Source organism: Neofelis nebulosa, chromosome 13 (assembly GCF_028018385.1).
Source record: "Neofelis nebulosa isolate mNeoNeb1 chromosome 13, mNeoNeb1.pri, whole genome shotgun sequence".
NCBI classification, from domain to species: domain Eukaryota; kingdom Metazoa; phylum Chordata; class Mammalia; order Carnivora; family Felidae; genus Neofelis; species Neofelis nebulosa.
Genome location: NC_080794.1, coordinates 6910897 through 6936264, shown reverse-complemented (window position 1 = coordinate 6936264; position 25368 = coordinate 6910897). Strand labels below are relative to the sequence as shown.

At 45.7% G+C, this 25368-nt stretch overlaps 1 protein-coding gene across 1 annotated transcript in view; it reads left to right on the top strand.

Annotated features, from left to right (window-relative positions):
* Window positions 1–562: 562 nt before the first annotated feature.
* NID1 (nidogen 1) overlaps window positions 563–25368 on the top strand; it is an 83221-nt gene continuing 58415 nt past the window's right edge. The window contains exon 1 of the mRNA XM_058696221.1: window positions 563–1110. Within this exon, the coding sequence (XP_058552204.1) occupies window positions 886–1110 (225 nt within the window). The 5' untranslated portion in view covers window positions 563–885. The remainder of the gene's footprint in view (window positions 1111–25368) is intronic.

Here is a 25368-nt window from a genome sequence, read left to right as displayed (position 1 = left end):
TCCAAATTCTCAACTGGGGGATGGCGCCTTGAATCCACTCGCGGCTCCACGTTCCAGAACGTCCCTTCCCCAGCCTCCTCATGAAATTCCATCCCTTCCAGAAGACCTGGTTTGTTCCCACCCCCCAACCCCCCCAGGAAGCTCTCCTTGGGCAATTATTCCGGCCCTACTGCCCTTTATCACTTGGGGACCCCATCCACCTGACACTGAATTATTTTATACACTCGTGAGTTTGTCTCGCGGGTAGGACCCCATGTTTGGCCGAACGTCCACATCACCAGGCAAAGGATCCCGCCTGCACTCAATAACGCTGAAAATCTGGATGGATGTATTCAGGAACATGCTCCTGGTCCAGTCCCTGCTTGCTAATTCCCAGCACCTACCCCCTCCTCTAACTGGGGCGTGACCCGGTGAGTCCGACCTCCGGACGCCCCCGAGCAGCCCTGGGTTGGGCTGTGTTCCTGAATCCAGAGCGTTTCCACGTAGCCCGCCCTCCCACTTAGCCCTGACCCGGGGACAGTGGTGCAAAGTCCCAAGCTCTGCTCTTCGGAGGCAACCGGGCTGGTTTCGGGAACCTAGGGTCCCCAGCGCCCAAGACCCCGCAGGGGTCGAGGGTGACGCTGCCGGAACCGCCGGGGGGTTTCGGTGTCGCCCCTCGCCCACGCCCTCCCCCTCGCGGCCATTGGGCAGCCTCGGCGGCGCGCCCTGTGGACGGGGCGGGGCCCTCTCCCTCTCCCCTGTTCCCCTCCCCTATTTCCAGGGGTGGGATCGCTGGGAGGCAGGCGGGAGGCGTGGAGGGGCTGCGGAGGGGCGTCCGGTTACGTCTCCGCCTTCCTCGGCCGTGTCTGCCGAGCCGCTAGGTTTGCGGGACCGCAGTTCGGGAACATGCTGGCCGCGATCCGCCGGAGCGGGGCTGCGTGGACGCGGGCGCTGCTGCTGCAGCTGCTCCTGGCGGGGCCCGGGGGCTGCCTGAGCCGCCAGGAGCTCTTTCCGTTCGGCCCGGGACATGGGGACCTGGAGCTGGAGGCTGGGGATGACCAAGTCTCCCCAGCCCTGGAGCTGAGGCGGGCGCTCCGCTTCTTCGACAAATCCGACATCAACTCGGTCTACGTGAGTGCGACCCGGGGCAGGCGGAGGGGGCCGTCGGGGAGGAGGGCGTGGGGGCCGAGCCGGGGTCGGAAGGAAGGCCGAGGCTGGCAGGGTCGCCCGCGGGGCCGGACGGACGTGGGCGTCGTGGGCGGGGACCGGGACCCGCTGGGCGCGGGGGCGCAGGGGCGCGGGGCGCGGCGCTGGGTCTCCTGGCCTCCCGCCCCCGCCGGGCCCGCCGACGTCTCCGCGCCGCCTGGCCACTGTCGCCAGAGGAGCACGCGGGTCTGGGGGGCTCGTCCCGTCTGCGCGGCCCCGCGCGCGCCCTCCCGACCCCGGGACCCCGGGACCCCGGGACCCCGGGCGGAGTTTCCTCTCCGGCGGCTGTGGGCGGCATCGCCGCCGGGAAGTCGGTCCGCGTCTCGCTATTGTCCTGTTCCCTTGGGGACGGGACCCGGTCCGGTGGGACTCGGGCAAAGGCGAGAGCTGCGTCGCAGGCGGCGCGCGGGCCCTGGGACTTCCGTAGGTGCCGGGTCAGGAAAAGACCGCCAAACCCGGCCTCTGCCCCGGGAATTTAGCCGACAGCCTGCATGTGTGAGTGTGGACTCCGGATATGTCTTGGCAATGTTTCTGCTCTCCAGTTGAGCTCGTTTCAGTCCAGAGTTTAGCGCTGGGAAAGCAGGGCGACCCGATGATCCAGTTTCCTGTAGCAGAGCACTGTCACCATGGGGGGCCCCAAAGGGGGAGCGGGCCCAGGTGGCCTTTAGTTCTCTGGAGCCTTCTCAGAACTGGCCGGGCCCGGGGACGCTGTCAACTTGGTAAAGTCCTTCCGTGCCGCCGCCTTCCCCAGCCGCGCACCATGTGGATTTCATATAAAGCTGTGCGCATTCCACAAGTGGGGGGAACAGCGCAAACAGCGGCGGGAGCCTGTCCTGCCCTTGAAATGGCTGTGCTCGTCGCCTGGCCCGGGCCGACCGTGCCTTGGACAACACCCACGTGGAGCTTGTCGGCTTTGCCTAAAAAGAAGGAGCCTTTCAAGTCTCCACCCACAGAGAGTGCTGCCCTTGTTGGCTGACTTCCTTGGGCCGTCTGGTGAGGCCTGTCGGACCCCTTTTTAGAATAAGATTTTTTAATTACATAGAATAACATCCACAGGATTGCCAAGGAAATCAGTTGTGTTCAAATACAGATACAAATATTAGAAATTGTATGAAGTAACGTGTGTATTTTTAGCCATTTTAAATATAAGGTATAAGGGGGGTGGAGGGTCAGGTAATTACTGAACTTTCAAGATCATGAGGACTGTGAACAGTGTTTGAGGACACCTACAATGACTAAAACGTGAAATGGGAATATCAGTGACTCCTATTGGTGGCAAGGTCATTAAGAGTTCCTACTACCATGATTTGTTGCCTGCATTCATAATGGAAGGAAATGCTAAAATATCGCTTAGGAGTTATTGAAAATAAAAATAAAATTTCTCTTTTTCCCTTCTTAACAGACACACCGAATTCTATGCATGAGCCCCAAGTTCAGAACCCCTGTGTTAAATTTGAGACCTCCTGCCCTCCTTTACTTGTGGCATCAGACTAACCACATTACATTCTAAAGACCTAGAAAATCTATTGCTGAAAAAAACGATTCCTGTCAAGCCATACCTTCCAGGTCTATTTGGGTTTACTCTGCATTTCAGTGAGAAAGAATCCCGGAGGTCTCTTGGTTGTATCTGCACACCCCCCCCCCCGCCCCTCCCCCAAGGGTTCCCAGGAAGCTGACTGTGAAATGGAGATTAGCCAGCAGGTTATCTCTTGGGGGAGGGCTCCTCACTTCCACACTTATGGAGGCAGGGAGGTGAAGAACTGAGCAGAGGCTGAGCCGCCAGCAAAGGTCTCGGCTAGCTCCCTGGGAGCTCTGGAGGTGAGGTGTCTCGAGCTGTCTCCAGTGTGCCTGAGAGGGCTCGGCCTCTGTGCCCTTGCAGCGATCAGTCACGGGTAAGGGCTGCCTTGGAAGGAAGCGTGATCCTGGGCCAAGCAGTTTTTCAATGGAGGCAATCCTCAAAGAGGGCCGACATTGGAGGGCTGCGTTCCCAGGACTCCAGGGGCATCTGTGTGATGGCCCTGAGTAAAAGGTGGATGGACAGGGATGTGTGTCTGAGCTAGATGGTCTGCACGGTCCTGGGCACTTGGCTAGGAATATGAACATTCACTGAGAAGGAAAAGTATCGGGTGAGTATAACCACATGTGTCAGAGGACCTGCTAGTTTCACGTTATTTAATCCTCAAAACGGCTCCTCCTTCTTTTCAGATGAAGAAATAATAATAAACACTGGTCCCAGAATTCCAAAATCCTACCAGATGTTTCCACCCAAATGCCCGTCTGTCACTTCAGATTCCACGCGGCAAAGTGAAAATCACTCACCTCCCTCCTCCCCTCGGATACTTTTACTACTTGGTTTTCCTTGTTCATAGTACCTTATGCGGGTTCTTACACTGTTTTGAGGCTGCCTTACCCCTTCTTTTTATTCATTTATTCCACAGATACCTTCCAAGTGCCTAGTATGTACCAGGCACTATTTAGGGCACTCAAAATGCAAGTGAACAAAACAATCCTATCTTCAGGGAGTTTACATTCTAGCAGGGGAGTGGGACCAAGAAAACAAACAGCAAACATAGTAAGTAAATTATATATCAGGAGGTGATATACTACCTAATGTAAAGGGTCTGGGATGGAGTAGGTATGTGAATCAGGAATTTAAAAGAGAAGCCTAGGCTTTAGGTATAAATTGGGAATCATTGGCCCATAGATGGTATTTAAAACAGAACTAAAGTGACCCCTGTAGGGGAGTATATGCAAATAGAGAAGAGGTCCAAGGGAGCCTCCACTGGTCAGGGAAAAGAGGAGGAGTCAGCAGTGGAGACTGACAGGATGTGGCCAGTGAGTTGAGAGGAAATGAAAAGGAAGTGGAGTCCTGGAAGCCAAATGAGGGAAGTGTCTCAAGGAGGAGGGAGTGAACCACCAAGGTTAAATGGGCACAAAAGGTGAGGACTGAAGAGTTGCCCATTGGCTTGAGTAACACGGTGCTCAGTTCCCCATTTCACCTTCACAGAAGGCCCTTGAATCTGTATCTTTCTTGTCCTGTTGCAGTGACACTTTCCAACTGTGTTGTTTCTTTCTTTTCTTTCTTTCTTTCTTTCTTTCTTTCTTTCTTTCTTTCTTTCTTTCTTTCTTTCTTTCTTTCTTTCTTTCTTTTTCTTTTTTTTTTTTTTTTTAGAGAGAGAGAAGGGGCTTGGGAGCACTTGTGCACTCAAGCGAGGGAGGGGCAGAGAGAGAGAGGGAGAGAATCCCAAGCAGGCTTCATGCTGTCAGCCAGAGCCCTACGAGGAGCTCAACCTCACCAGTTGTGAGATCAGGACCTGAGCTAAAGTCGAGAGTCGGAAACTCAACCAACTGAGTCACCCAGGTGCCCTGATGTTTAATTTCTTTAGTGCCCTCCCTCCATTCTGACTTCAGAGGACCCTGGACTCCTTGACCTGGATTCAGGGCCTCATCCTACCACTCTAGCTTCATTTCCAGCTTTGTCTTAACACTTCTAAGACAGCAGAATATGTCTCACTTTGGCCCTTTTCTCATTCTTTCATTCTTCCACTTTATCCATCTCTTAACCTCTCAGATTCTCTCCCATTCTCTAGGCCCTTCCTCCTTCCTAACTGACCGGTACTTGTAGACTGCATTCACCCCTCAGTCCTTAGAACTCTTCTGTAACTCCAATATTGTCTGGTTTGGAGCTTAGTATATTGATAAATGTTTATATAACTTAATCTGTTCAACGGGAGTATCAGTAGGTAATGTGGGAAGAGTGGGGTCTCTGGAGCCCAATACGTGTGGGCTTGAATCTCTGTTCTACCACTTACTTATTGTGGACCCTGGGTAAGTTATCCAACCTCTGAAAGCCTTATTTTGTTCATCTGCAAAACTGAAACATCATTGCCTTTCTCATGGAGTTGTGAACATTGACTGAATTAATGTATTTAGACAGCTTATCATGTAGTAATGTGCTCTAAAACTGCGGGCTTTCTTCTTCATTGAGAGCAGAGATTGTGTCTTTTTTGAAAAAGCCCCAAACCTTTATTCTACACTTTATTCTGTAGTACTTTGGTGCTATACAGTTGATGTAACTTTTGAGAAAAGAGGTCTCATATGTAACAACCTGATGCTAGCTTTGTCAAAGGCATCTACAAAAATATGCCCCTGTGCTTTTACACATAACCAATCATCAAATCTGTCAAGGTGAAAACTCCCTGGTATTTCTTAATGCGTTGGGAAGTACAGCAAGGCAGGAGAAAGTATTCCATCCAAATAGTATTTAAGCTTTCTGGCCATACACAGCTTTCTTAGAGTAATTGAAGTGCAACTTATCTATATAAACACACAACACATTTCAGAAGCAAGTGAAATTAACAGAAGCACCTGTTCTTTAAATTACTCTTGATCAGGAGCCAGGCTGTGATAGCTCATCCTGTACCCTGGGAAGCAACCTACCTATCTGCAGAACCTATCTGACCTTGTGGTGGTTGCATGTGGACATTAAGGCCAGCTTCATGGGTCATTTCTTGCAGCCGCATATGGACTTGGTTTTGCAGTATTGTTAGGGTAGTGGTGCTACTCCTGTGCCTACCATTTGCTGCAATGAAACATCCAGCATTGCACATTGGTGTTGGCATTGGTCCATCAGGGCGGAAATCTTGTCAAGGTTCATACCCCTCAGTTAGCATCCACTTAACCAGATGGCCGTGGCCTCCGTTCTCTTGCCCGTTGTTCCTGCAGTTTGAACGCTTGCACCCACTGCATTAACCTTAGCACTCCTGCTCGAGAAATTAATTGCTTGGTTCTTTCGGTGGATTTCATTTTCAGTGTGTGTTCTCAAAACATTTGTGCTGCTCTTCTGAATGGGTTTTTTTTTTTTTTCTCTCAGCTTTTTCAGCCTTTCTTTTTTTTTTTTTAGTTTATTTTGAGAGAGAGAGAGCGAGAGAGTGCGCGTGCAGGCACACGCAGGGAGAGGAGAAGGGGGAGGGGCAGAGAGAGAGAATCCCAAGGAGGCTCCACACTGTCAGTGCAGAGCCCAACGTAGGGCTCGGCCTCATGAAACCGGAGATCATGACCTGAGCCAAAACCAAGAGTCAGATGCTTAACTGACTGAGCCACCCAGGCATCCCTCAGCCTCTCCTTCTTTTTTTTTTTTTTTTAATTTTTTTTTTAACGTTTTTATTTATTTTTGAGACAGAGAGAGACAGAACATGAATGGGGGAGGGGCAGAGAGAGAGAGGGAGACACAGAATTGGAAGCAGGCTCCAGGCTCTGAGCCATCAGCCCAGAGCCTGACGCCGGGCTCGAACTCACAGACCGTGAGATCGTGACCTGAGCTGAAGTCGGACGCTTAACCGACTGAGCCACCCAGGCGCCCCTCAGCCTCTCCTTCTTAATCGTGTTTGACATTTCTTTTAAGCTCTTTCACAGAAAACTTCAAGTTAAATAGGTGTTTCTCCATGTTCAACATAGTCCCATGACTTTCCTTGGAGGTGGCAGCCCAGAGCAGTGGCCCCAGTTTGCTAGGAGGGCATTCAGGGTCCCATCCTAGTCGAGAGGTGGCCCGCCCCGCTCCCAGAGATCAGGTCCTATTCCCATTGCTGTTACCCATAGAAGGGACACGCTTACTGGCACATGGGAAGTTTATGAATCTGTTGGTTGAGCCCAGGGCCAGCGCCTAGGGTCTACAGGTTGTTTGCTGCACAAGGGCCATGACCAAGGGGGCAGTGAGAGCTGGAGCCCATCCCACAGGCCGCTGACCAAGCCCTCAACCTCAGCCTGGGACTGGGGCCGCTCAGGAAAGGACACCTGCGTTTGATTTGCCCAAAGGTGCCCCATGGTCTAGCAGAGGCCCTGGTTGAATAATAGAATACTTAAAAGATTATTAATTTCCAGTTGGGACTAAAATGAAACTGAGTCATTATGGTGATCAACTTTTTTTTTTTTTTTTAAGATTTTATTTTTAAGTAATCTCTACACCCAATTTGGGGCTTGAACCCATGACCCTGAGATCAAGTGTCACATGCTCTACCGACTGAGCCAGCCAGGTACCCCTGTTGATCAACTTATAGCTGAGATCAAATCACTTCATTTCTCACCCTCATGTTGTTTCTGGTCTTGTTTTTTCTAAAATGAAAAGATTCGACAAGATTATCTCTGAGCTCTGTTTTATCTTAGATTTTTAATATTCTTTGAGTGACCAGGGGTTGAATATGTGCATTTCTATTTCAAGACAGTGGATATTTTTTCTCATAAAATTCAGTGCAATGTGAAGATAATGCCATCCATTCACTCAGCAAACAGTTTATTGCCTAATATGCCAGGCATGGTGCTAGGCTTCGGAGATACAGATTGAAACAAGATCAGTTTCTGTTCTCAGCTTATAGTCTGCTGGGGAAGGCAGACATTGAACCAATGATTATACCCATAATTGACCAGTTGCCCCTGTGACAAGTGCTATGAAAGAGAAGTCCGGATACCGTGATGGCACCTGAGCTAGATGGAGGGGTCAGGAGAACCTTCCCAACCCCGCTGGAACTACAGGCTGAGTAGAGGCGAGGCCTGTGAAAATGGCAGGTGGGCAGGACCGTGCACGTTACTGTGCATGAGACCATGAGTGTAGAGAAAAGGAGTGTGTAATGTCACAGGAATGAAAGGCACTGTGAGCTAGGGCAGTGGCCCCAGACCCTGGAGAGCTATATCAGACCTTGTCACCCTCAGGTCAGAAACCCTCGAAAGGTTTCCCTCGCTCTCCACGACATCCAGACTTCCCATCACGCTCCCAAAGCCTCCTGTGGCCCTGTCCAGCAGGTGTCTCTGCCCCCATCCCTCACCCTGTTCTCACCAGCCAGGCTCCGGCCACACCAGCTTGCTTTCTCTCCCCACCACAGCCAGCTTGTCATGCTTGGTGCTTGGTTTCCCTCTGCCTGGGACACAAGGCCCCGCTGTTCTGTGGCTACGCCTTCCTGTTGTGCAGCCTCTGCTCACACGCAGACCCCCGTTTGTGATTTTTTTTTTTTCGGCGTGCTGTCTTATTTACATCATGGCATGCATCACCACCTAAAACCAGGTTGTTCGTTTATTAGTTTACCTGTTTGTTGGCTCTCTTTTCCACTAGAATCTGAGCCCTGTGAAGGCAGGGTCTGCCATATTTACCCACATTTCCCCCATCCACTAGTGGCCTGTGGCACATAGTGGGTGCTCTGTTATGATTTACTGAATGAATGAATGAATGAATGAATGAACGAAAGAACCCTAGGCATTTATCATCAGCGGGATGCCGTTAGACATTTCTAAGCAGATGAGTCACATGATTTATTTCTAAAAGATTCCCACTTTCTTTAAGGAAAAGACAGCACGGGAGAAGAAGAAGCGTGAGGGGGAGAAGCCTATAGATTAAAAGATTAGGTTTAAGAGACATGTGAACCAAATGCCAGGGGGAGCACCTTGTCGTGTCCCGATTGAAACAAAGTGGCCATAAAAGGACATCTTTGACACATACTGCTCTTCTAGAAGAGATACATATGGAAATATTGACAGGTGAAATAATTTGATGTCTGAGACTTCATTTAAAAGATTTCAAAAAAAAAATATGCTCATGCGTGGGAGGAATTGGTAAAACGGAAAGTGGAACCTGTTGGTAATTGTGGGAGCTGATTGATGAGTATACGGATGTTCGTTACGCTGTTCTGTGTGTGTTGACATTTTCCCTTGTAAGTAGTCTGGTTTTTAAAAGTTTTTAAAAAATTACGCTGCCTTCCAGCCAGAGGATTTTGGGGGGCAAGGTGGAGGAGAGAGAGTGAATTTCAGAGCCAGAGAGGCCTGCTGCCAGGGGCCAGAGGAGAGGCGGTGTGTGGATGAGGGCGGTGGGTTCCAGACCCATTTGGAAGGTGGGAACAAGGAGGCCTGCTCCTGTGCTAGCTCACTTGAGACATGCCGCTTTGCAGGGTGGCTCAGGTGCATCATGGGATGAGCTTTGTATCGTAGGGGAGGAAACTGCCACGTGCAGCTAAGGGACTTGTCATGGTTCACTCAGTTCATAAGTATGAGCTGGAACTTGAACTTGGATCTTCCGACTCTTGAGTTCTGCGGTCTTTATACTATGCCATGTAAGACAGCACGTTCTTCCTTTCCTTTCTGCATTTATTCATTTTGATGAGGAAGTATTATGCGAGCCGAGGGAAAAATACAGGCTGGCCCCCTCCCTCCCCACGTGGAATATGTGTGATATTCCCCGGAGACTCCTGGCTACCCAAGAACAAAGGAAAGGGGTTTAAGGGCTTGCATGGTGATGTGGGAAACTAAAGCAAATGAAAAATTAAATTCTCTTACAGCCTACAGCCCATAGACAAGTGCTTGAAACAGGCAGGGTGACCTCCCTCTAGGAGCTCAGCTGCCCTGATGATGACACTTTGCTGGGGCAAAAGGGGATCTTGGCTTAACATTATCTTGACCCCTCAGGATCCTGTGAGTCTGCTTTAACATACAATTCCTTTGGAAACTTCCTTTATCTCAAATCCCCCAAGATGTATGCTGGCAATCATACTCCAAGCTTATGGCCCCTGGTATCCATCTGAAGGGTCTCATGACTGAGGTTTTACTAAGTGGTGATAAATGGCATTTTCCTAACAGCACCTAGCACCTCAAGTTCCTGGAAACGTCGCTTCCAAAATACCTCAGAGACTTACCTAACCCCCTCCCAACCTGAAGGTATATAATCAGTTACCTGTCAGCTTTTTCTGCCCATGGGTCCTGTCCCCATGCTTTAATACAATCGCCTTTTCGCACCAAAGACGTCTTCAAGAATTCTTTCTTGGGTGTCAGCTGAGAACCCTACCTTCATCCCAAACCCCTTCAATTTGACAGTATCTTATCAGTCCCTGTTCTGTATAGACTTTTGGGCTGGGTTTATGGGGCAGCTGTGATGAGTGGCATCACACATGGTGTCTGCTCTCATGAAGCTCACTAGGGCATGACACTACCCACCCCTACGTGACCCCACTCACCACTGATCAGATTACCCGCCACTGCACTACCCACCCCTGCGTGACCCCATTCACCACTGATCAGATTACCTGCCATTGTACTGCACTACCCACCCCTGCGTGACCCCACTCACCACTAATCAGATTACCCACCACTGCACTGCACTACCCACCCCTGCGTGACCCCACTCACCACTAATCAGATTACCCACCACTGCACTGCACTACCCACCCCTGCGTGACCCCACTCACCACTGATCAGATTACCCGCCACTGCCTGCACTACTCGCCCCTGTGTGACCCCACTCACACTGATCAGATTACCCGCCAGTGCACTGCACTACCCACCCCTGCGTGACCCCACTCACCACTGCATTACTTGTGAGAAAAGTTGGTTCTTAGCCCCTAGAGAGCAAGTCTCTAAACTGCTTTTGTCCTCAGGTAAATTTTTTTCTTTTATTTAATTTTTAATTATAAATGTTTCAAACACACACATAAAAGGGAGAAAATATCATGAGCACCCATAGGCACATTACCTAAATGTAACAGTTGTGAGCCGTTTTCCCTATTTATTTCGTTAATTTCCCTTTGCTGATGTGTCCAAAGTAAATTACAGTCCTTGTGACTTACATCACTATTTTAGTGTCCATTCCTAAAATGAAAAGAGCATTTCCCTATATAGCCAGCCTACTATTATCATACATAACAAAATCAATAATAATTCCCTATTATCCGTTTGTATCCAGTCCATATCACAGCTGTCCAATGTTCCCAAAGCTTTCCTTTATAGCTAGACTTACTCAGATGGGTTTAAAGAAAGACAAGCATTACATTTGACTGCATCTCTGTAGTCTGTTTTAATCTTGACCTCCCCCTTTTGAGTCATCAGCCTATTCAAGAATCACTGCCTGTTGTCCCGTAGAATGCCCCACCTTCTGCATTTGACCATTTCTGTGTAATGTAATGTAATGACCATTTCTATGTATGTTATTCCATCCCTGTATTTTCTGAAAACTGGCAATCTTAAAAATAATTCAGGTTAAAATTTTTTTTCTTTAGAAAGCATGTAGAATTTTATTTTAAAATTAATTTTGGAAATAGGAAGACAATGCGAATGGTTAAAAGAAAATTGTAAAAACAGAGAACAGGGAAATCTTCCCACCCTGGCCTCCAGCCCCATACTGCCCTCCCTAGAGACAATCACTATTCATGAGTTGTTTTTTTTTTTTTTTTTTTTTTATTTATTTTTTCAACATTTTTTATTTATTTTTGGGACAGAGAGAGACAGAGCATGAACGGGGGAGGGGCAGAGAGAGAGAGGGAGACACAGAATCGGAAACAGGCTCCAGGCTCCGAGCCATCAGCCCAGAGCCTGACGCGGGGCTCGAACTCACGGACCGCGAGATCGTGACCTGGCTGAAGTCGGACGCTTAACCGACTGCGCCACCCAGGCGCCCCATGAGTTGTTTTTTTTATCTCCTTGCAGAGAGATTCACAAATTACAAACATACGTGTATATACAACTACCCCCTGATTTTATATACCTCCTTGATTTTTTTAAATACCAGCTTTATTGAGATATAATTCACATACCATAAAATTCACCCCTTTAAAGTATACGATTCAGTGATTTTTAGTATATTCAGGAAATTGTGCGACCATCACCTCTAACTATGGAATATTTTGATTCCCCTCAAAACAAACCTCATATCTTTTAGCAGTCACATCCCATCTCCTCCCTGCTCCCCTACATCCCTGATCCTTAGCAACCACTAATCTACTGTCTGTCTCTATGGATTTACCTGTTGTGGACATTTCACACAAGTGGAATCATACTATATGTGATCTTTTGTTACTGGCTTTTTTCACTTGGCATAACATTTTCAGGGTTCCTCCATGTCTCAACATAGATTGGTACTTTATTCTTCCACGACTAATATTGTTGTTTATTTGTCCACTCATAAGTTAATGGACATCCAGATTGTTTCTCTCTCTTTTTTTTTTTTTTTTTTTTGACTGTTTATGAATAATACTGCTGTAAATGTGTACAAGTTTGTGTGTGGACATCTGCTTTCAGTTCTCCTGAATCTGTCGTGAGATCTGGAATTGCAAGTGAAGGGGTTCAAAAGAAGTCTCCATAAAGTATGCCACTTGAGCATGTGGGTTATTTTGCGCTGAAAGTGATCAAGACCTAGTGGGCTGAAAACATTTGCACCTCCCTTAACTACCTAATGAATGTCAGTTGGGGGTTTTTCCCAGGATGAGAGTTTTTATCAGAGATAAGTTTTACCCGAGTGACCCATCAATGTGGCAGGGCAAACCTCTGATTATGAAAAATCTGCTCTTATCACCCCGTGAATTGCCCTACTCTTCCATCTCATTCCCTAGCTCAGGATAAACATATATGCCTCATTTTACCTTCCTGTCTTGGAATGCCCCATGCATGTGGTGTTCCTGTACATTTGAAACTAAATGTGGTTTTCTCCTGTTAATCTGTTTCGTGTCAATTTAATTCTTAGACCAGCCAGAAGAACCTTTAAGGGTGGAGGAAAACTTCTCTTCCCAGCACTAGGTCACGTGGTAACTGTTTAACATTTTGGGGGAACTATCAAACTGTTTTCCAACGTGGCTGCACCATTTTACGTGCCCACTAGCAATGTATGGAAGGTTCCAGTTTCTCATCTTTTGTCAACACTTCTTATTATCTGACTTTGTGATTCTGCCCAACTTAGTGGGTGTCAAGTGGTATCTCACTACGGTTTTGATACGCATTTCCCTAATGGCTAATGATGTGGAGCACCTTTTCATGTGCTTATTGGCCATTTATATATATTCTTTGGAGAAACATTTATCCAAGTCCTTTACTCATTTTTTTATTTGGGATATTTGTATTTTTATTATAGAGTAGGCTAAAGATTATTTAACAAGAGTCCTTCATGAATGAAGTTGTGGCATACTGTACAACATCAGGAGGCAAGTGATAATCTGGTTATTGCTGTACTCTCTGCTACTGATAAGGAGATGACAGTGAAATCATGTCTGTCAAGTCATGTTTTTTTCCCCTTGTGAACAGCAAGCAAGCTATGGGGTGATACTTCGGTCTTATGAAGGGGACCCCTTTCCCACCAACCTTTCAACTAATGCTTAGCATCCATTGATGATCATTGCCTGACTCAGCTATTAAATGAAGGGTTGCCAAGTCGTATTTTAGTTTGCTTTCTGGTTTGCTTGTTTTTTTCTATCATTCTTTCTATATTTTATTATTTATTTATTTATGAAAAAAATATTTTTAATGTTTATTCATTTTTGAGAGAGAGACAGAGAGACAGAGCATGATTGGGGGAGGGGCAGAGAGAGAGGGAGACACAGAATCTGAAGCAGGCTCCAGGCTCTGAGCTGTCAGCACAGAGCGCGACGCGGGGCTTGAACTCATGAACTGCGAGATCATGACCTGAGCCGAAGTCAGACACTTAACCGACTGAGCCACCCAGGCTCCCCTTTATTTATTTATTTTGAGAGAGAGAGAGAGAGGAGAGAGAGAGAGAGAGAGAGAGAGAGAGAGAGAGAGAGAGTGAGTCCTTAAGCAGGCTCTGCATTCAGTGCAGGCACAGGGCTAGATCTCACAACCCTGAGATCATGACCTGAGCCAAAATCAAGAGTCGGATGCTCAGCTGGCTGAGCCACCCAGGCGCCCCTCTATAATTCTTTGTATACTTACTAGCCGGCATACGTCTTTGTAAAGAGTAGCTTTCCCTCATCAACTGGGGCTTTGAGGTGATATTGACATATGGTCCATTCTGGAAAGGCAGATGGATACTTAATTCTTTCTTTATCATTTCTAATGTTTAAATGAAGGGATTGGCGTTCAAATTAAGGGGCTGGTGTAATCCAAATTAGGGGAGTTTCTGGGACTCCAGTTGCCACAGGGAAACTTCTGATATTGATCGCTAGGGTGTCAAAGAAGAGCATGCTTCTCCCCAGTGACTGAGAGTTTAGTCCAGCCCTTCTCCCTTCCCTGACTGGCTCCTATTCTGGACTGCTGAGGCACATTTCTACCTCTTTTTTGATAGACACACTAGAAGTGAACATTTAAAGACCCTGACCATTTTTAAATGTTGGAAGGTAATCTCAGGTAGAAATTCCCTGCAGAAGAGATGGGTAACGGATCCAAAGTCTCTCATTAGACATTAACTGGATTAAATTGAAACCACTGGCAAATCTCTTAACTATTACCCCTAGGTTGTCCCTTATTTTTATGTGTGAAGACTTTTATTTTTATTTCTAATTCAAGCCAGAGCCATTTCTCTGGCTCAGTGGGGTTAATGGAAAAGGTCTGCAGTTTGGACTCAAGAGTTTTGTTCTGGCACTCCTAGTGTGTGATCTTAGGCAAGACCTATGAACTGAAACTCATTTTTTCTCACGTGAAGAATGAAGATGATATTAATGCCTGCTTTACTAGATTTAATCAGGTAACTGGAATAAAAATGCTTTTCAAGTACCACAGAAGGGGGTAAGGCCGTAGATCCCTTTTTTGCCCTCGACTTAAAATCAGTCAACCTCCTCGATTGTATTACGGGCTTGGCTTTTTCCTGGACTTCTTTATCAAGTTTTCCTTTCCTTAGGCCCTTTTAGTTTCTTAGTTTTTTCTAGCTATCCAGTCTTTATCCATGAAGCTATCCCGTGAAGCTTTGCAACGTCCACTGTGGCTCACAAGTCTTCCCAAGTAGCCAGCAAATACAAGAGAAAGAGCAGAGGTTATGGATGCCAGCAAATGTGAGTTCAAATCTTGGTTCCATCACTTACTGGCTGTATGACATTAAACTAAATTATGTCCCATTTGCTTGTCTTTTTTATGTATGTGAAAAGAAGTATGGTCGTATTAAATTTTTAAAACTGCGGACAGCTGTAGTAAAGGACTCCTGAGTTGGCAGACAGTCTGTGTTTGTTGCCTTTCCCTTCTTTACCCCAAATAATTTTACCTTAAACTCCCACTTTCTCCCACCCATGGAGTTTGCTTTTGCAACTGCATGCAATTTCATTGTCTTCTCAGTACAACTGATTACAACAATTTGCATTTGGAAAACGACCGCATTTGTTTCTTATTTGTGCCTACCCTCCAGTATTCTTAACCACATCTGTTTTGGAGAGGGCTTTCCCCAACAATCATAGGCTGCCTTCTGCCCTGGGGATCACTACTAGGCTCATTTAAGCCTCAAGAGATGGTTGTTTCAGCTTCTTCCCTGTGCATTTGAATGTAAGGAATTTAACATGTTATTTATTGGGTGTCTGCATTTAGACTTTCTCCACTGATTCATGCTGTCTGTCTTCAAAGAGGAACAAACATGAAACAGGAAGTGCTTTTTTAAATGGGGAATAGTTGCTCTGTCTACCTCTTCATAATGTCAGCTGAGTTGAAACAATTGTACGTTAAGTGGCTCCAGCTGTTAGCCATGTGGTGCTGGGCATTTCACCCTGGGGTGTTTTGTGATGTAAGCGACTTGTTCTGCGCTGTGCAAATGGATGAAGAGCCTATTGTTTGGTGTGTTCCTTGGAGTGGGTGAATAGGTACATTCTTTATTTTTTAGATTTTTATTTATTTGTTTGTTTTTTAAAATAAGCTCTACACCCAACATGGGGATTGAACTCGCGATCCTGAGATCAAGAGTCACACACTCCACTGACAGAGCCAGCCTGGCGCCCCTAGATATTTCCTTCCTTCCTTCCTCCCTACCTGCCTCCCTCCCTCCCTCCACACGCCCAGCATGGAGCCCCGTTTGGGGCTTGAACTCAGGATCCTGAAATCAAGACCTGAGCTGAGATCAAAATCAAGAGTCAGACGCTTAACCGACTGAGCCACCTAAGCATTAGATACGTTCTTTAAAGGGGGCATTAAGTTGTGCTAGTAACACACTGAGCTGAAGTTTAACTTTGCTAACGGAACTTCTTTTTCCCAGTGTGAACTGTAAATAAGATTTCAGGGCAATATTTACATCGGTCAATGTACTGAAAGTAGCTGGTTTCAATAAAGAAGTGGTATAGACCATACTATTACATTATTTATTACAGTTGTTGTTATTATTATTATTATTACTCTGTCAATAATTCAGTCAGCCTTTCTCAGGAATACATTCAGTCCATAAGAGTTTTGTGGTGTAATCTGTGGAGGCCACTTTTAGGCAAACAGGCTTGAGCAATGGAATGCAGAGAGGGACACACTGACCACATGGCTGACTACAGACAGGCCCTCGGCTCTGATCAAGGGGCTACTAACAATTAGGCACAGTTACCAAAAGAGGGAGAATTCCATCCATCACCATACCGCCTCGCCTTCCCTCCTTAAGAGCAGCCCCCTCCCACTGCCTCCTTACAGACCACCTCTCCTCTGCTGTCCTGCCCACCACGCCCTTGTGTTGGATTCAGTAAACTTCTGTCTCCTTCGTTCTCCCTCAGGGGGATGTTTTCAGGTGGGCTTCTACCTGATCGTCACCCCACACGTGGGGACCCCATCTGATCAAGAGACACCCCCTTTAGACACCACATAATCTACAGCAAGGAATGTGCTGGTGCCATTGGGAGTCAGGGCACCTGAGTTGGGGCCCCAAGGTAAGAACTGTGTTTGAAGGTAAACTGAGGCATATTAAAAACCTTAAGAGTTTACTTGAACAAAAATCAATTGGCATTGGACCGCATCCATACCTAGCGGGTAGAAATGAGCTCTGAGGAGCTGTACAAAATGGAAGACTTTCCTAGCCAGAAGGGAGCAGGAACAAGGAACTTTTATACTAGGCGGAAAATGGATTGGTTATGACCCAGTCCGTTTCCTTTTACAGGATGGTAGGGGTCTGTCTGGAGGGCAGATGACCTAGCTAGTGCTGATCAGGCAATTCCTGACTGACTGGTTTCTGATTCCATTTTGGGGAGAGCTGAAACTGTAATTAAGTCAAGTCTTGGTTTGGTGATGTGGAGCTTAGCATAAGCGACTCCACTGGGGCTTGTTGTCTTGTGGGTTCTTTTGTTTTGTTTTGTTCTTAACAATTCTCCCCCTTTTTAAAAAGTTTGTTCGTCTATTTTCAGAGAGCATGCAAGTTGGGGGAGGGGCAGAGAGAGAGAGAAAGAGAGAGAGAAGTCCAAGCAGACTCTGTGCTGTCAGCACAGAGCCCGATGTGAGGCTCGAACCCATGAACCATGAGATTATGACCTGGGCTGATATCAAGAGCCAGACGTTTAACTGACTGAGCCACCCAAGTGCCCCACTGGCAATTCTTCCCTTTTGATCAGGCTCTCAGCCTGAGAGATGTGATCAGATTTTAAGGCATTATGCTTCTCCCAGCTCTTGAGGTTGTGCAGGTTTTATTGCCTCATCCTCCATTTGCCGTGGCCTCCACGTGGTATTCATAGGTCAGTATGCCTTTCTGCTGCATCTATCTGGGACATTTGCAGGTCATGACTTTGGGCTCACATTCCTTAAGTCAGTTATTCTCTTTGTTTCTTTTCTGATGATTTAGTCTTAGGAAGATCATCTGCTTGGTGGCTAGCGGCCGTAAACATGCATTTAAAGCTTCTGAGAAAACACAGTGTTTCAGGGAGACTACTATGATTATTATAAGAAGGATAATTCCCAATGTCTAGAGTGCTCTTTGGAGCCATGGCATCCAAGAACCAAACCAGTCAGAATCAAATAAAGTGAAAGAAAGACCCCATTGAAGGAGTCACTTTTTTTCTTTAATATTTATTTATTTTTGAGAGAGAGAGAGAGAGAGAGAGAGAGAGAGAGAGAGAGAGAGACAAAGCGTGAGCAGAGGAAGGGCAGAGAGAGAGGGAGACCCAGAATCCGAAGCAGGCTCCAGGCTCCGAGCTGTCAGCACAGAGCCCGACATGGGGCTTGAACCCACAGATTGCGAGATCATGACCTGAGCCGAAGTCGGATGCTTGACTGACTGAGCCACCCAGGGTGCTTCAGTGGCACCCTGAAGGAGTCACTTTCTTAAGCTAAGTGCAGCAAGTGATGCTGGCCATAGCACACACACCTCCTTGCTCAGCTAAAAGATAATCAAGGGCTGTCCTATTATCGAGAACAATTTTGGGGAGGAAGGATTTGTGTTGGGCAGTTACTGCTTCAGCAATAGATTCAGAGGTAGGTGCCACGGTTAGGGAGCATCGTCCTTGCATGCATTCATAAACAGAAAAAGCAAGTAGTGAAAAGGAAAAAGGAATCAAATCTTCATAGTGGAGGTGAAGATCTTGATCTGTGACCGTGGGAGGGGCCGTCCACCTCGAGATGCTGTCTGCTTCTGGGGAGGAGCCTCCCTTGTCGATGTTAATTTTATAACTCCAGCTGGTGTGCAGTTCCAAGCATCTCGAGGAACTCTTTTTATTTGGGAGATGTGGACTTGAGGTTCAAGTCCCTGAAGGTTGACTGCTCTCTGGGTAGTGAGGAGGACCTGGTATAGTCCCTTACATGGAGGTTCAAGGGCAGTCTTTGTTCTTAGTGATTCCAAATGAGAAGAGTAGGAGAAAATTGGAAATGTCAGTCTGGAGAGTTGTAGCCAGACATTTGAGGAAACTCGAAGAATTGATTTGAGGAACCTTGAAGAATCTGGTCCAAATTAGAGGTATATCACAAAACCTCAAACACAAATGAACGGGAGTAGAATCTGATATCCACAAGGTTACAGGGTGCCAGGGTGGCTCAGTCGGTTAAGCGTCCAACTTTGGTTCAGGTCGTAATCTCAACGGTTCGTGAGTTCGAGCCCTGCATCGAGCTCACTGCTGTCAGTACAGAGCCTGCTTCGGATCCTAGGTCTTCCTCTCTCTCTGCCCCTCCCCTGTTCTCTCCCTCTTTCTCTCAAAAATAAATAAAAATTAAAAAAAAATTATGATATCCACAAGGTTGTGTTAACAGTTTCTACTGAAATAATCACCCAAATTATTTCTATCAAAGATAATCATAGTCAGACTAATCTGTTTGTAAAATAAATTGAAAAATTACATTTGGGGGCGCCTGGGTGGCTCAGTCGGTTGGGCGTCCGACTTCGGCTCAGGTCATGATCTCGCGGTCCGTGAGTTTGAGCCCCGCATCGGGCTCTGGGCTGACAGCTCAGAGCCTGGAGCCTGTTTTGGATTCTGTGTCTCCCTCTCTCTCTGACCCTCCCCTGCTCATGCTTTGTCTCTCTCTGTCTCAAAAATAAATAAATGTTTAAAAAAAAAAAAAAAAAAGAAAAATTACATTTGACCAGACTATTTGCGTTAAGTGCAGCAAGAATAGTGATTGACTGTATAGGCTCTAAAAATCCACTTTGCTGGAACTTTTCATAAGGAATCTTAGATTGGACTTTTAAAAGCCTCTCCAGACTAAGAAGCCAAGCAAGCCAAAGACTCACCATCAGACTTCACCTGAAATCCCTATAGATTTGGGTGAATTTCTCTCTTCAAGAGGTCCCCAAGATATCCTGAGATTCCTATGGCTGCTGGGAAGTGACTGTCCTTACCTGGTTAGGCTGCCAGGAACCCTATAAGCAAGACACCAGGCTGGTTTTTCCAAGGTGCTGTTTTTGGGTCTGCAAAGTCAGTTTTAGTTTCTCAAAGCTGTTTGGTCCTATCTGATTCTGTGCACATTCTCAAATCTGACATACCAGTCAAAGCCTTGGTCATATAACCAATGTTTCCCGTTGTGTCCAAGAGAGAACAGATTCTTACTGAACTTATGCAAATATCAATATAGATATGAAAATAACAATACTAAGTTTCCACATTCTGGAGGAACCAGGTAGGGATAAAAAGTAAATATTTAATGTATACTTTCAAAGGTACGGGCACCTGGGTGGTCCAGTTGGTGGAGCATCCAACTTCTGCTCAGATCATGATCTCACAGCTTGTGAGTTCTGAGTTCTGAGCCCCATGTTGGGCTCCCTGCTGTCAGCGGAGGCTGCTTTGGATCCTCTGTCTCCCTCCCTCTGCCCCTCCCTCGCTTGCATGCGTGCGCATGTGCGCGCGCTCTCTCTCTCTCTCCCCCCCATCTCTCAAAAATAAATTAACATTAAAAAATTATACTTACGGGGCGCCTGGGTGGCTCAGTCGGTTAAGCGTCTGACTTCGGGTCGTGTCCGACTCAGGTCACGATCTCGCGGTCCGTGAGTTCGAGCCCCGCGTCAGGCTCTGGGCTGATGGCTCAGAGCCTGGAGCCTGTTTCCGATTCTGTGTCTCCCTCTCTCTCTGCCCCTCCCCCGTTCATGCTCTGTCTCTCTCTCTGTCTCAAAAATAAACGTTAAAAAAAAAAATTAAAAAAAAAATTATACTTACAAAGGCAAACTTTACAAAATTAAAAAGTAAAAATGCTTTCCTTGAAGCTGAAAAAAACCAAAACATTAAGGAACCAGCAATGTCTCAAAGACTAATTTGTAAAAAAAAATAATAATAATCCTCATTAGTTCATTCAGTCCCATGGTATTAATTCTTGTCCTGCTTTAATCCAGTTTGTCCATGAGTTCTGGAAATTCGTACCCAGTGCAGTTTTATAATCTTCAAGTTCCCAGAGACGTGTACTCTCGAGTATTTGTTGAGTCCTTTCCCCCTGTCTTTCTGATGATGAGGCACTTTTGTGAAAGCGTCAGAGTAAAATAAACATCTGTAAGTGACAAAAAACATAACATGACCATGTTTCAACATCTGATGAGTTATTATAACAGAATTGTAATTATAATAGAAAATTTGGTTGTTTCTGTGACCTACAACATTTTAAGACATTAACTGGAAATGGGACTGATAACATTACACCAGGACATACCAGATTTTTAGCAATTTCACACAATTTCTAGAGCACGTATATTAGTAATATGCATTTGTACAATATAACCTAATAAAGTTTAGCATCTTGGCCCCTGGGTGGCTCAGTTGATTGAGCTGAGTGTTCGGCTCAGGTCATAATCTCATGGTTCCTGAGTTTTGAGCCCTGCTGTGCTGACAGCTTAGAGCCTGGAGCCTGTTTTGGATTCTGTGTCTCCCTCTCTCTCTGCCCCTCTCCTGCTTGTGCGCTCGCTCTCTCTCTCTCTCTCTCTCTCAAAATTAAACATTTAAAAAATTTTTTAAAAATAAAAAAAACTCTTATTATTTCTAGTAGTTTTAATTACATATGTTAATTAGAATTCTTAAGTATTAAAATCCTTAATTCCTGGTGAACACTAAGAAGTAAGCAATTGTAGACTGACAAATTTATAAATACATTTTATAATTTCTAGAAGTATATTCTTCCTAATCGTAAATTTTCCAGTGTGGCACAGAACATGTTTACTAATACACCCTAAAAATCTTGACTTCCTCTAGAAAAGAAAGCCAAAGGATGATAAATAAGTCTGTGTTCAGTAATTACTGTTTCAGTGTTTTATCTTATTTGGAAACGATCTAGATATTCAGTGAATATCCATCGTTTAACTTATCTCAGCATAACTTTAAGGTTTCAAGTTACGAAAAAGATTTTGGAAACTAGTTTTATGTAGACATATCGTAAAGCATCATTATTGTTGAAAAGTTCATTTATAAACTTTTATCTTACTTGCATGCATTTAACTCACTTGTTCTGAACAGTTATGTTTAGGTAAACCATGAAAATTTCACAAGACATGAAACAGGTTAACCATTATCTGAAGTTATTTTTTCCTATTGACAAATTTCTGTAATAGAGAGATCTGTAGTTATTTGACTTGTAGTAAATCTATGTGGAATAAAAGTATTCTATATTTAATGTTGATAACTCTAAATGAAACTCTGAAGACAAGCCTGTTTTAATTAAACCAACAAACTTAAACTAGCTTCTGTGTACCAAATATTATCCTAGATCACTTGCACAACCGTTGGGTTAGTTTCATATTTCTGAGAGCATACTTGATTTATAGAATGTGTTTTTGTCTTTAAGCCAATTAAAGAGAGCCCTTTACAACTTCATCGTGGCATTACTATGTGGAAGCAGAAGAAAAATCACACATTTATAATATCCATACGTAAACCCATAGATGCCAACAGAGATCTTCTGGCTTTTATCTTAAAAGCTTTGCCGTGAGGCAAAACTAACTAGTTTATAGACGAACAGTTGGATCCAAATTTTCTTTCTGGCGGATGGAAAGTTTATCTGCTCAGATGGCAGGTGGCTGAAGCTTTTTAGTAATATTTGTGGAAGAGACTTGAGATTTGTATTTGTCCTCGGCAAGTAACCTTATGGAGGCTGTGGACTAGATTTGGGTCCAGAGAGCTTTTTTAACTGTTTATATTTTTAAAAGCCTCCTCCTCCCCTCTTTTTCCCTTCTGTCTCAGGTGACTGTGAGCCTTGTTTTACTTACCTCCTTGGGGTATTTACATTTCAAAGAAACGTGGTAACATTTACATCTTCAAGGGACCTTGGGAGAAAGCTAGTTTTCTTCTAGGAGTTTTAGGGTCTATTTGTCTATTATCAGAAGGCTAGGGTAATTACTTCTTAAACTGTTCCTTCATTTTCTGAAAAGCAGAAAGGTTCTGATTCCAAAGTTCTGATCGTTTACAACATCTGTAGCCATTCTGAGATGAATAGGGGGGTTTTGGGAGATGGTCGAGATAGGTAGACTTTGAATTGTTTCTAGAGCTGCATTTCTGGTTTTGCAAAGATTTGTAAGATAGGGACAGTTGCTCTTAATTCTGAAAACTGGCTTATAGTCTTAAAGGTATCCAGGGGCTGAACCACCCATCTAACTACACTGGCTTCAATTTGCTTCTTTTTATCAGGGAGAAGATCTTCAACCAAGATGGAAATCACAAGATTCTTGTGTTCTAGGTTTAGAGCTGTTGGTCTTTGGAATATTTTAGTAAATCCTTCCAGGAAAGACTTGAGAATGTTTTTCTTTCCCTCTGGGTTACATGGTTTCATTTTAGTTTAGGTGAGAAGGCCTAAAAAGTGTTCCTCTCATCTCTGAAGACCGGCTTCCAGGCTGGCCCACTTCTGACCATAGAGCTACTTAACAAGATCCTTTCAAATATCTTGTCAGGTTTCAACAGGCACAAACGGTAAATATTCCTGGCAGTATTGAACAATCCCTTGAATACAAGAGGCATCCCCAAAGAGGGTGTGGAGGATACTGCCTGCCCAAGATAACCACCAGCCTCCCCCGAACATAACGGAAAGAATGAAAGACTTAGTTCTCCTGAGAGCTGGCAATGGTTGATAGGACCCTAGCCGCAAATGGAGTGCAACGCACATCTCTGGCCAAATTTGGGGGGCCCCCAACCTGACACAAAGCAAGATAAATAAGAAGGCAGTAGCTGTCCCCGGGAGAGAAAGGATCAACAACCAATGGGTACCCAAAAGTAAATTCTCGAGAGTCACAATTCAAAGACCTTATTGTTACAAATGTCTTTTTGCCTGCCAATCTGAATTTGGAAAGGAAGGGACAGCATGAAATTTTACCTTCCTCTCTCAACCAGGCGCTACAGATAGAGATCTGGGACAGCTGACTTTGGCGAGAATTCTCACCGTTTGCTGGCTTTTGCTAGTTTTCCCAGGATCCCATCTGTAGGCTCTGGAGGGAGTGGGGTGTCCCAGCAGGTCATATCCTGGTCACCAGAAACCATTGAGCAGGAAAAATAATTTTCCCTCCACCTTTTATGGTGAGTGCTTGGCTGAGACCCCTTTTTCTGTAGGATACCTCATAAATGGATAAGCTTATCTAGGTTAAAAGTTCTCCACTGTGGGCCACTGTATTTCAAGATTATCTTTGGTAAGGTCAACCTGTTTGTTCCTCCTTAAAACAAAATTTTATTCCCCCGAGGCCTCGTGCTGGACCCAGGCCAGCTTAGATTGGATCAGTCTGACACTGGACCCAGATCTGGCAGATATGTTTCTTAGGACTTCTTAAATCTACAGGTTCCCCTCACAGCCTTTTTTCTTGAAATGTATTTATTAAAGAAACTGGGTATTTGCCCTTCACAGTGTCCCATACTCTGGATTTTGCTGATCATGTCCCTACAGTATCATTGAACATGTTCTTCTGGGCCCTGTATTTCCTGTAAACTGGTGGTTAGATCTGGAGACTTGTTATCAGTTTATATTTATGCAGACTCTTCTTTTTTTAAACCTCACTCCTCATTTTTTTTTTTAAGCTTATTTATTTATTTTGAGGTGGGGGAAGGGTAGAGAGAGAGGGAGAGAGAGAGAATCCCAAGCAGGCTCCACACTGCCAGTGCAGAGCCTGACATAGGGCTCGAACCCACGAACCGTGAGAGCATGACCTGAGCCAAAATCAAAAGCCGGACGCTTAGCCGACTGAACCACCCAAGGCATCCCAACAGACTCTTTTATTTTTTCATTTTTATTTTTTTATTTTTAAAAGTGAAAAATTTTAAAAATGTTTATTTTTGAGACAGAGAGAGACAGTGCGTGAGTGGGGGAGGGGCAGGGAGAGAGGGAGACACAGAATCCGAAGCAGGCTCCAGGCTCCGAGCTGTCAGCCCAGAGCCCGAGGCGGGGCTCCAACCCGTAGACTGTGAGATCATGACCTGAGCCGAAGTTGGACACTTAACCGACCAAGCCACCCAGGTGCCCCCAGACTCCTTGTTTTAATCATTGGTGTGATGGACCAATGACCAGTGGGAAGGACCTCCGTTAACACATCATGCCGTGATCCTTCATGCGTTCACAAACGGAACTCACGCACCTTCGGGCACTATTTCTAGAACAACCTTGGTATTCAGGCCTTATTCTGTATGAATCTCCTCACCCTATTTTCTAGAGGAAGTCAGGAAGGGACGGGGCTAACACATACCAGGCATTGTCGAAGCTTTGCAGCTACAGTAGTGACCAAGGTGGACCCTGTCCCGGCTTTCAAGGGGACACACTGCCTCGCGGGGAAAGCAGCCAGAGCTAGCACATGAGTAAATAAGGTCATTACACAGCATGTTCTGCACTTGGAAGGACACAAACAGGAAGCGGGGACAGAAATGGGGGGCCAGGGAGTGAGGGAAGAGAGGAAAGAAGAGGAGGAGACTATGCTGGCTACCTCTCTTAGAGGCTGTACCTCTCTGAGCTCTGGAGGACGGGAGTGAGCTCACAAACCGTGAGATCATGACCTGAGTGGAAAGGACAAGTCGGATGCTTCACTGACTGAGCCACCCAGGCGCCCCCCGGAAGAAGTGTAAAGCTAAGAGTCAGACGATACTTCTGGATGTTCTGTATACGACGTTTATACTCTGTTGTCAT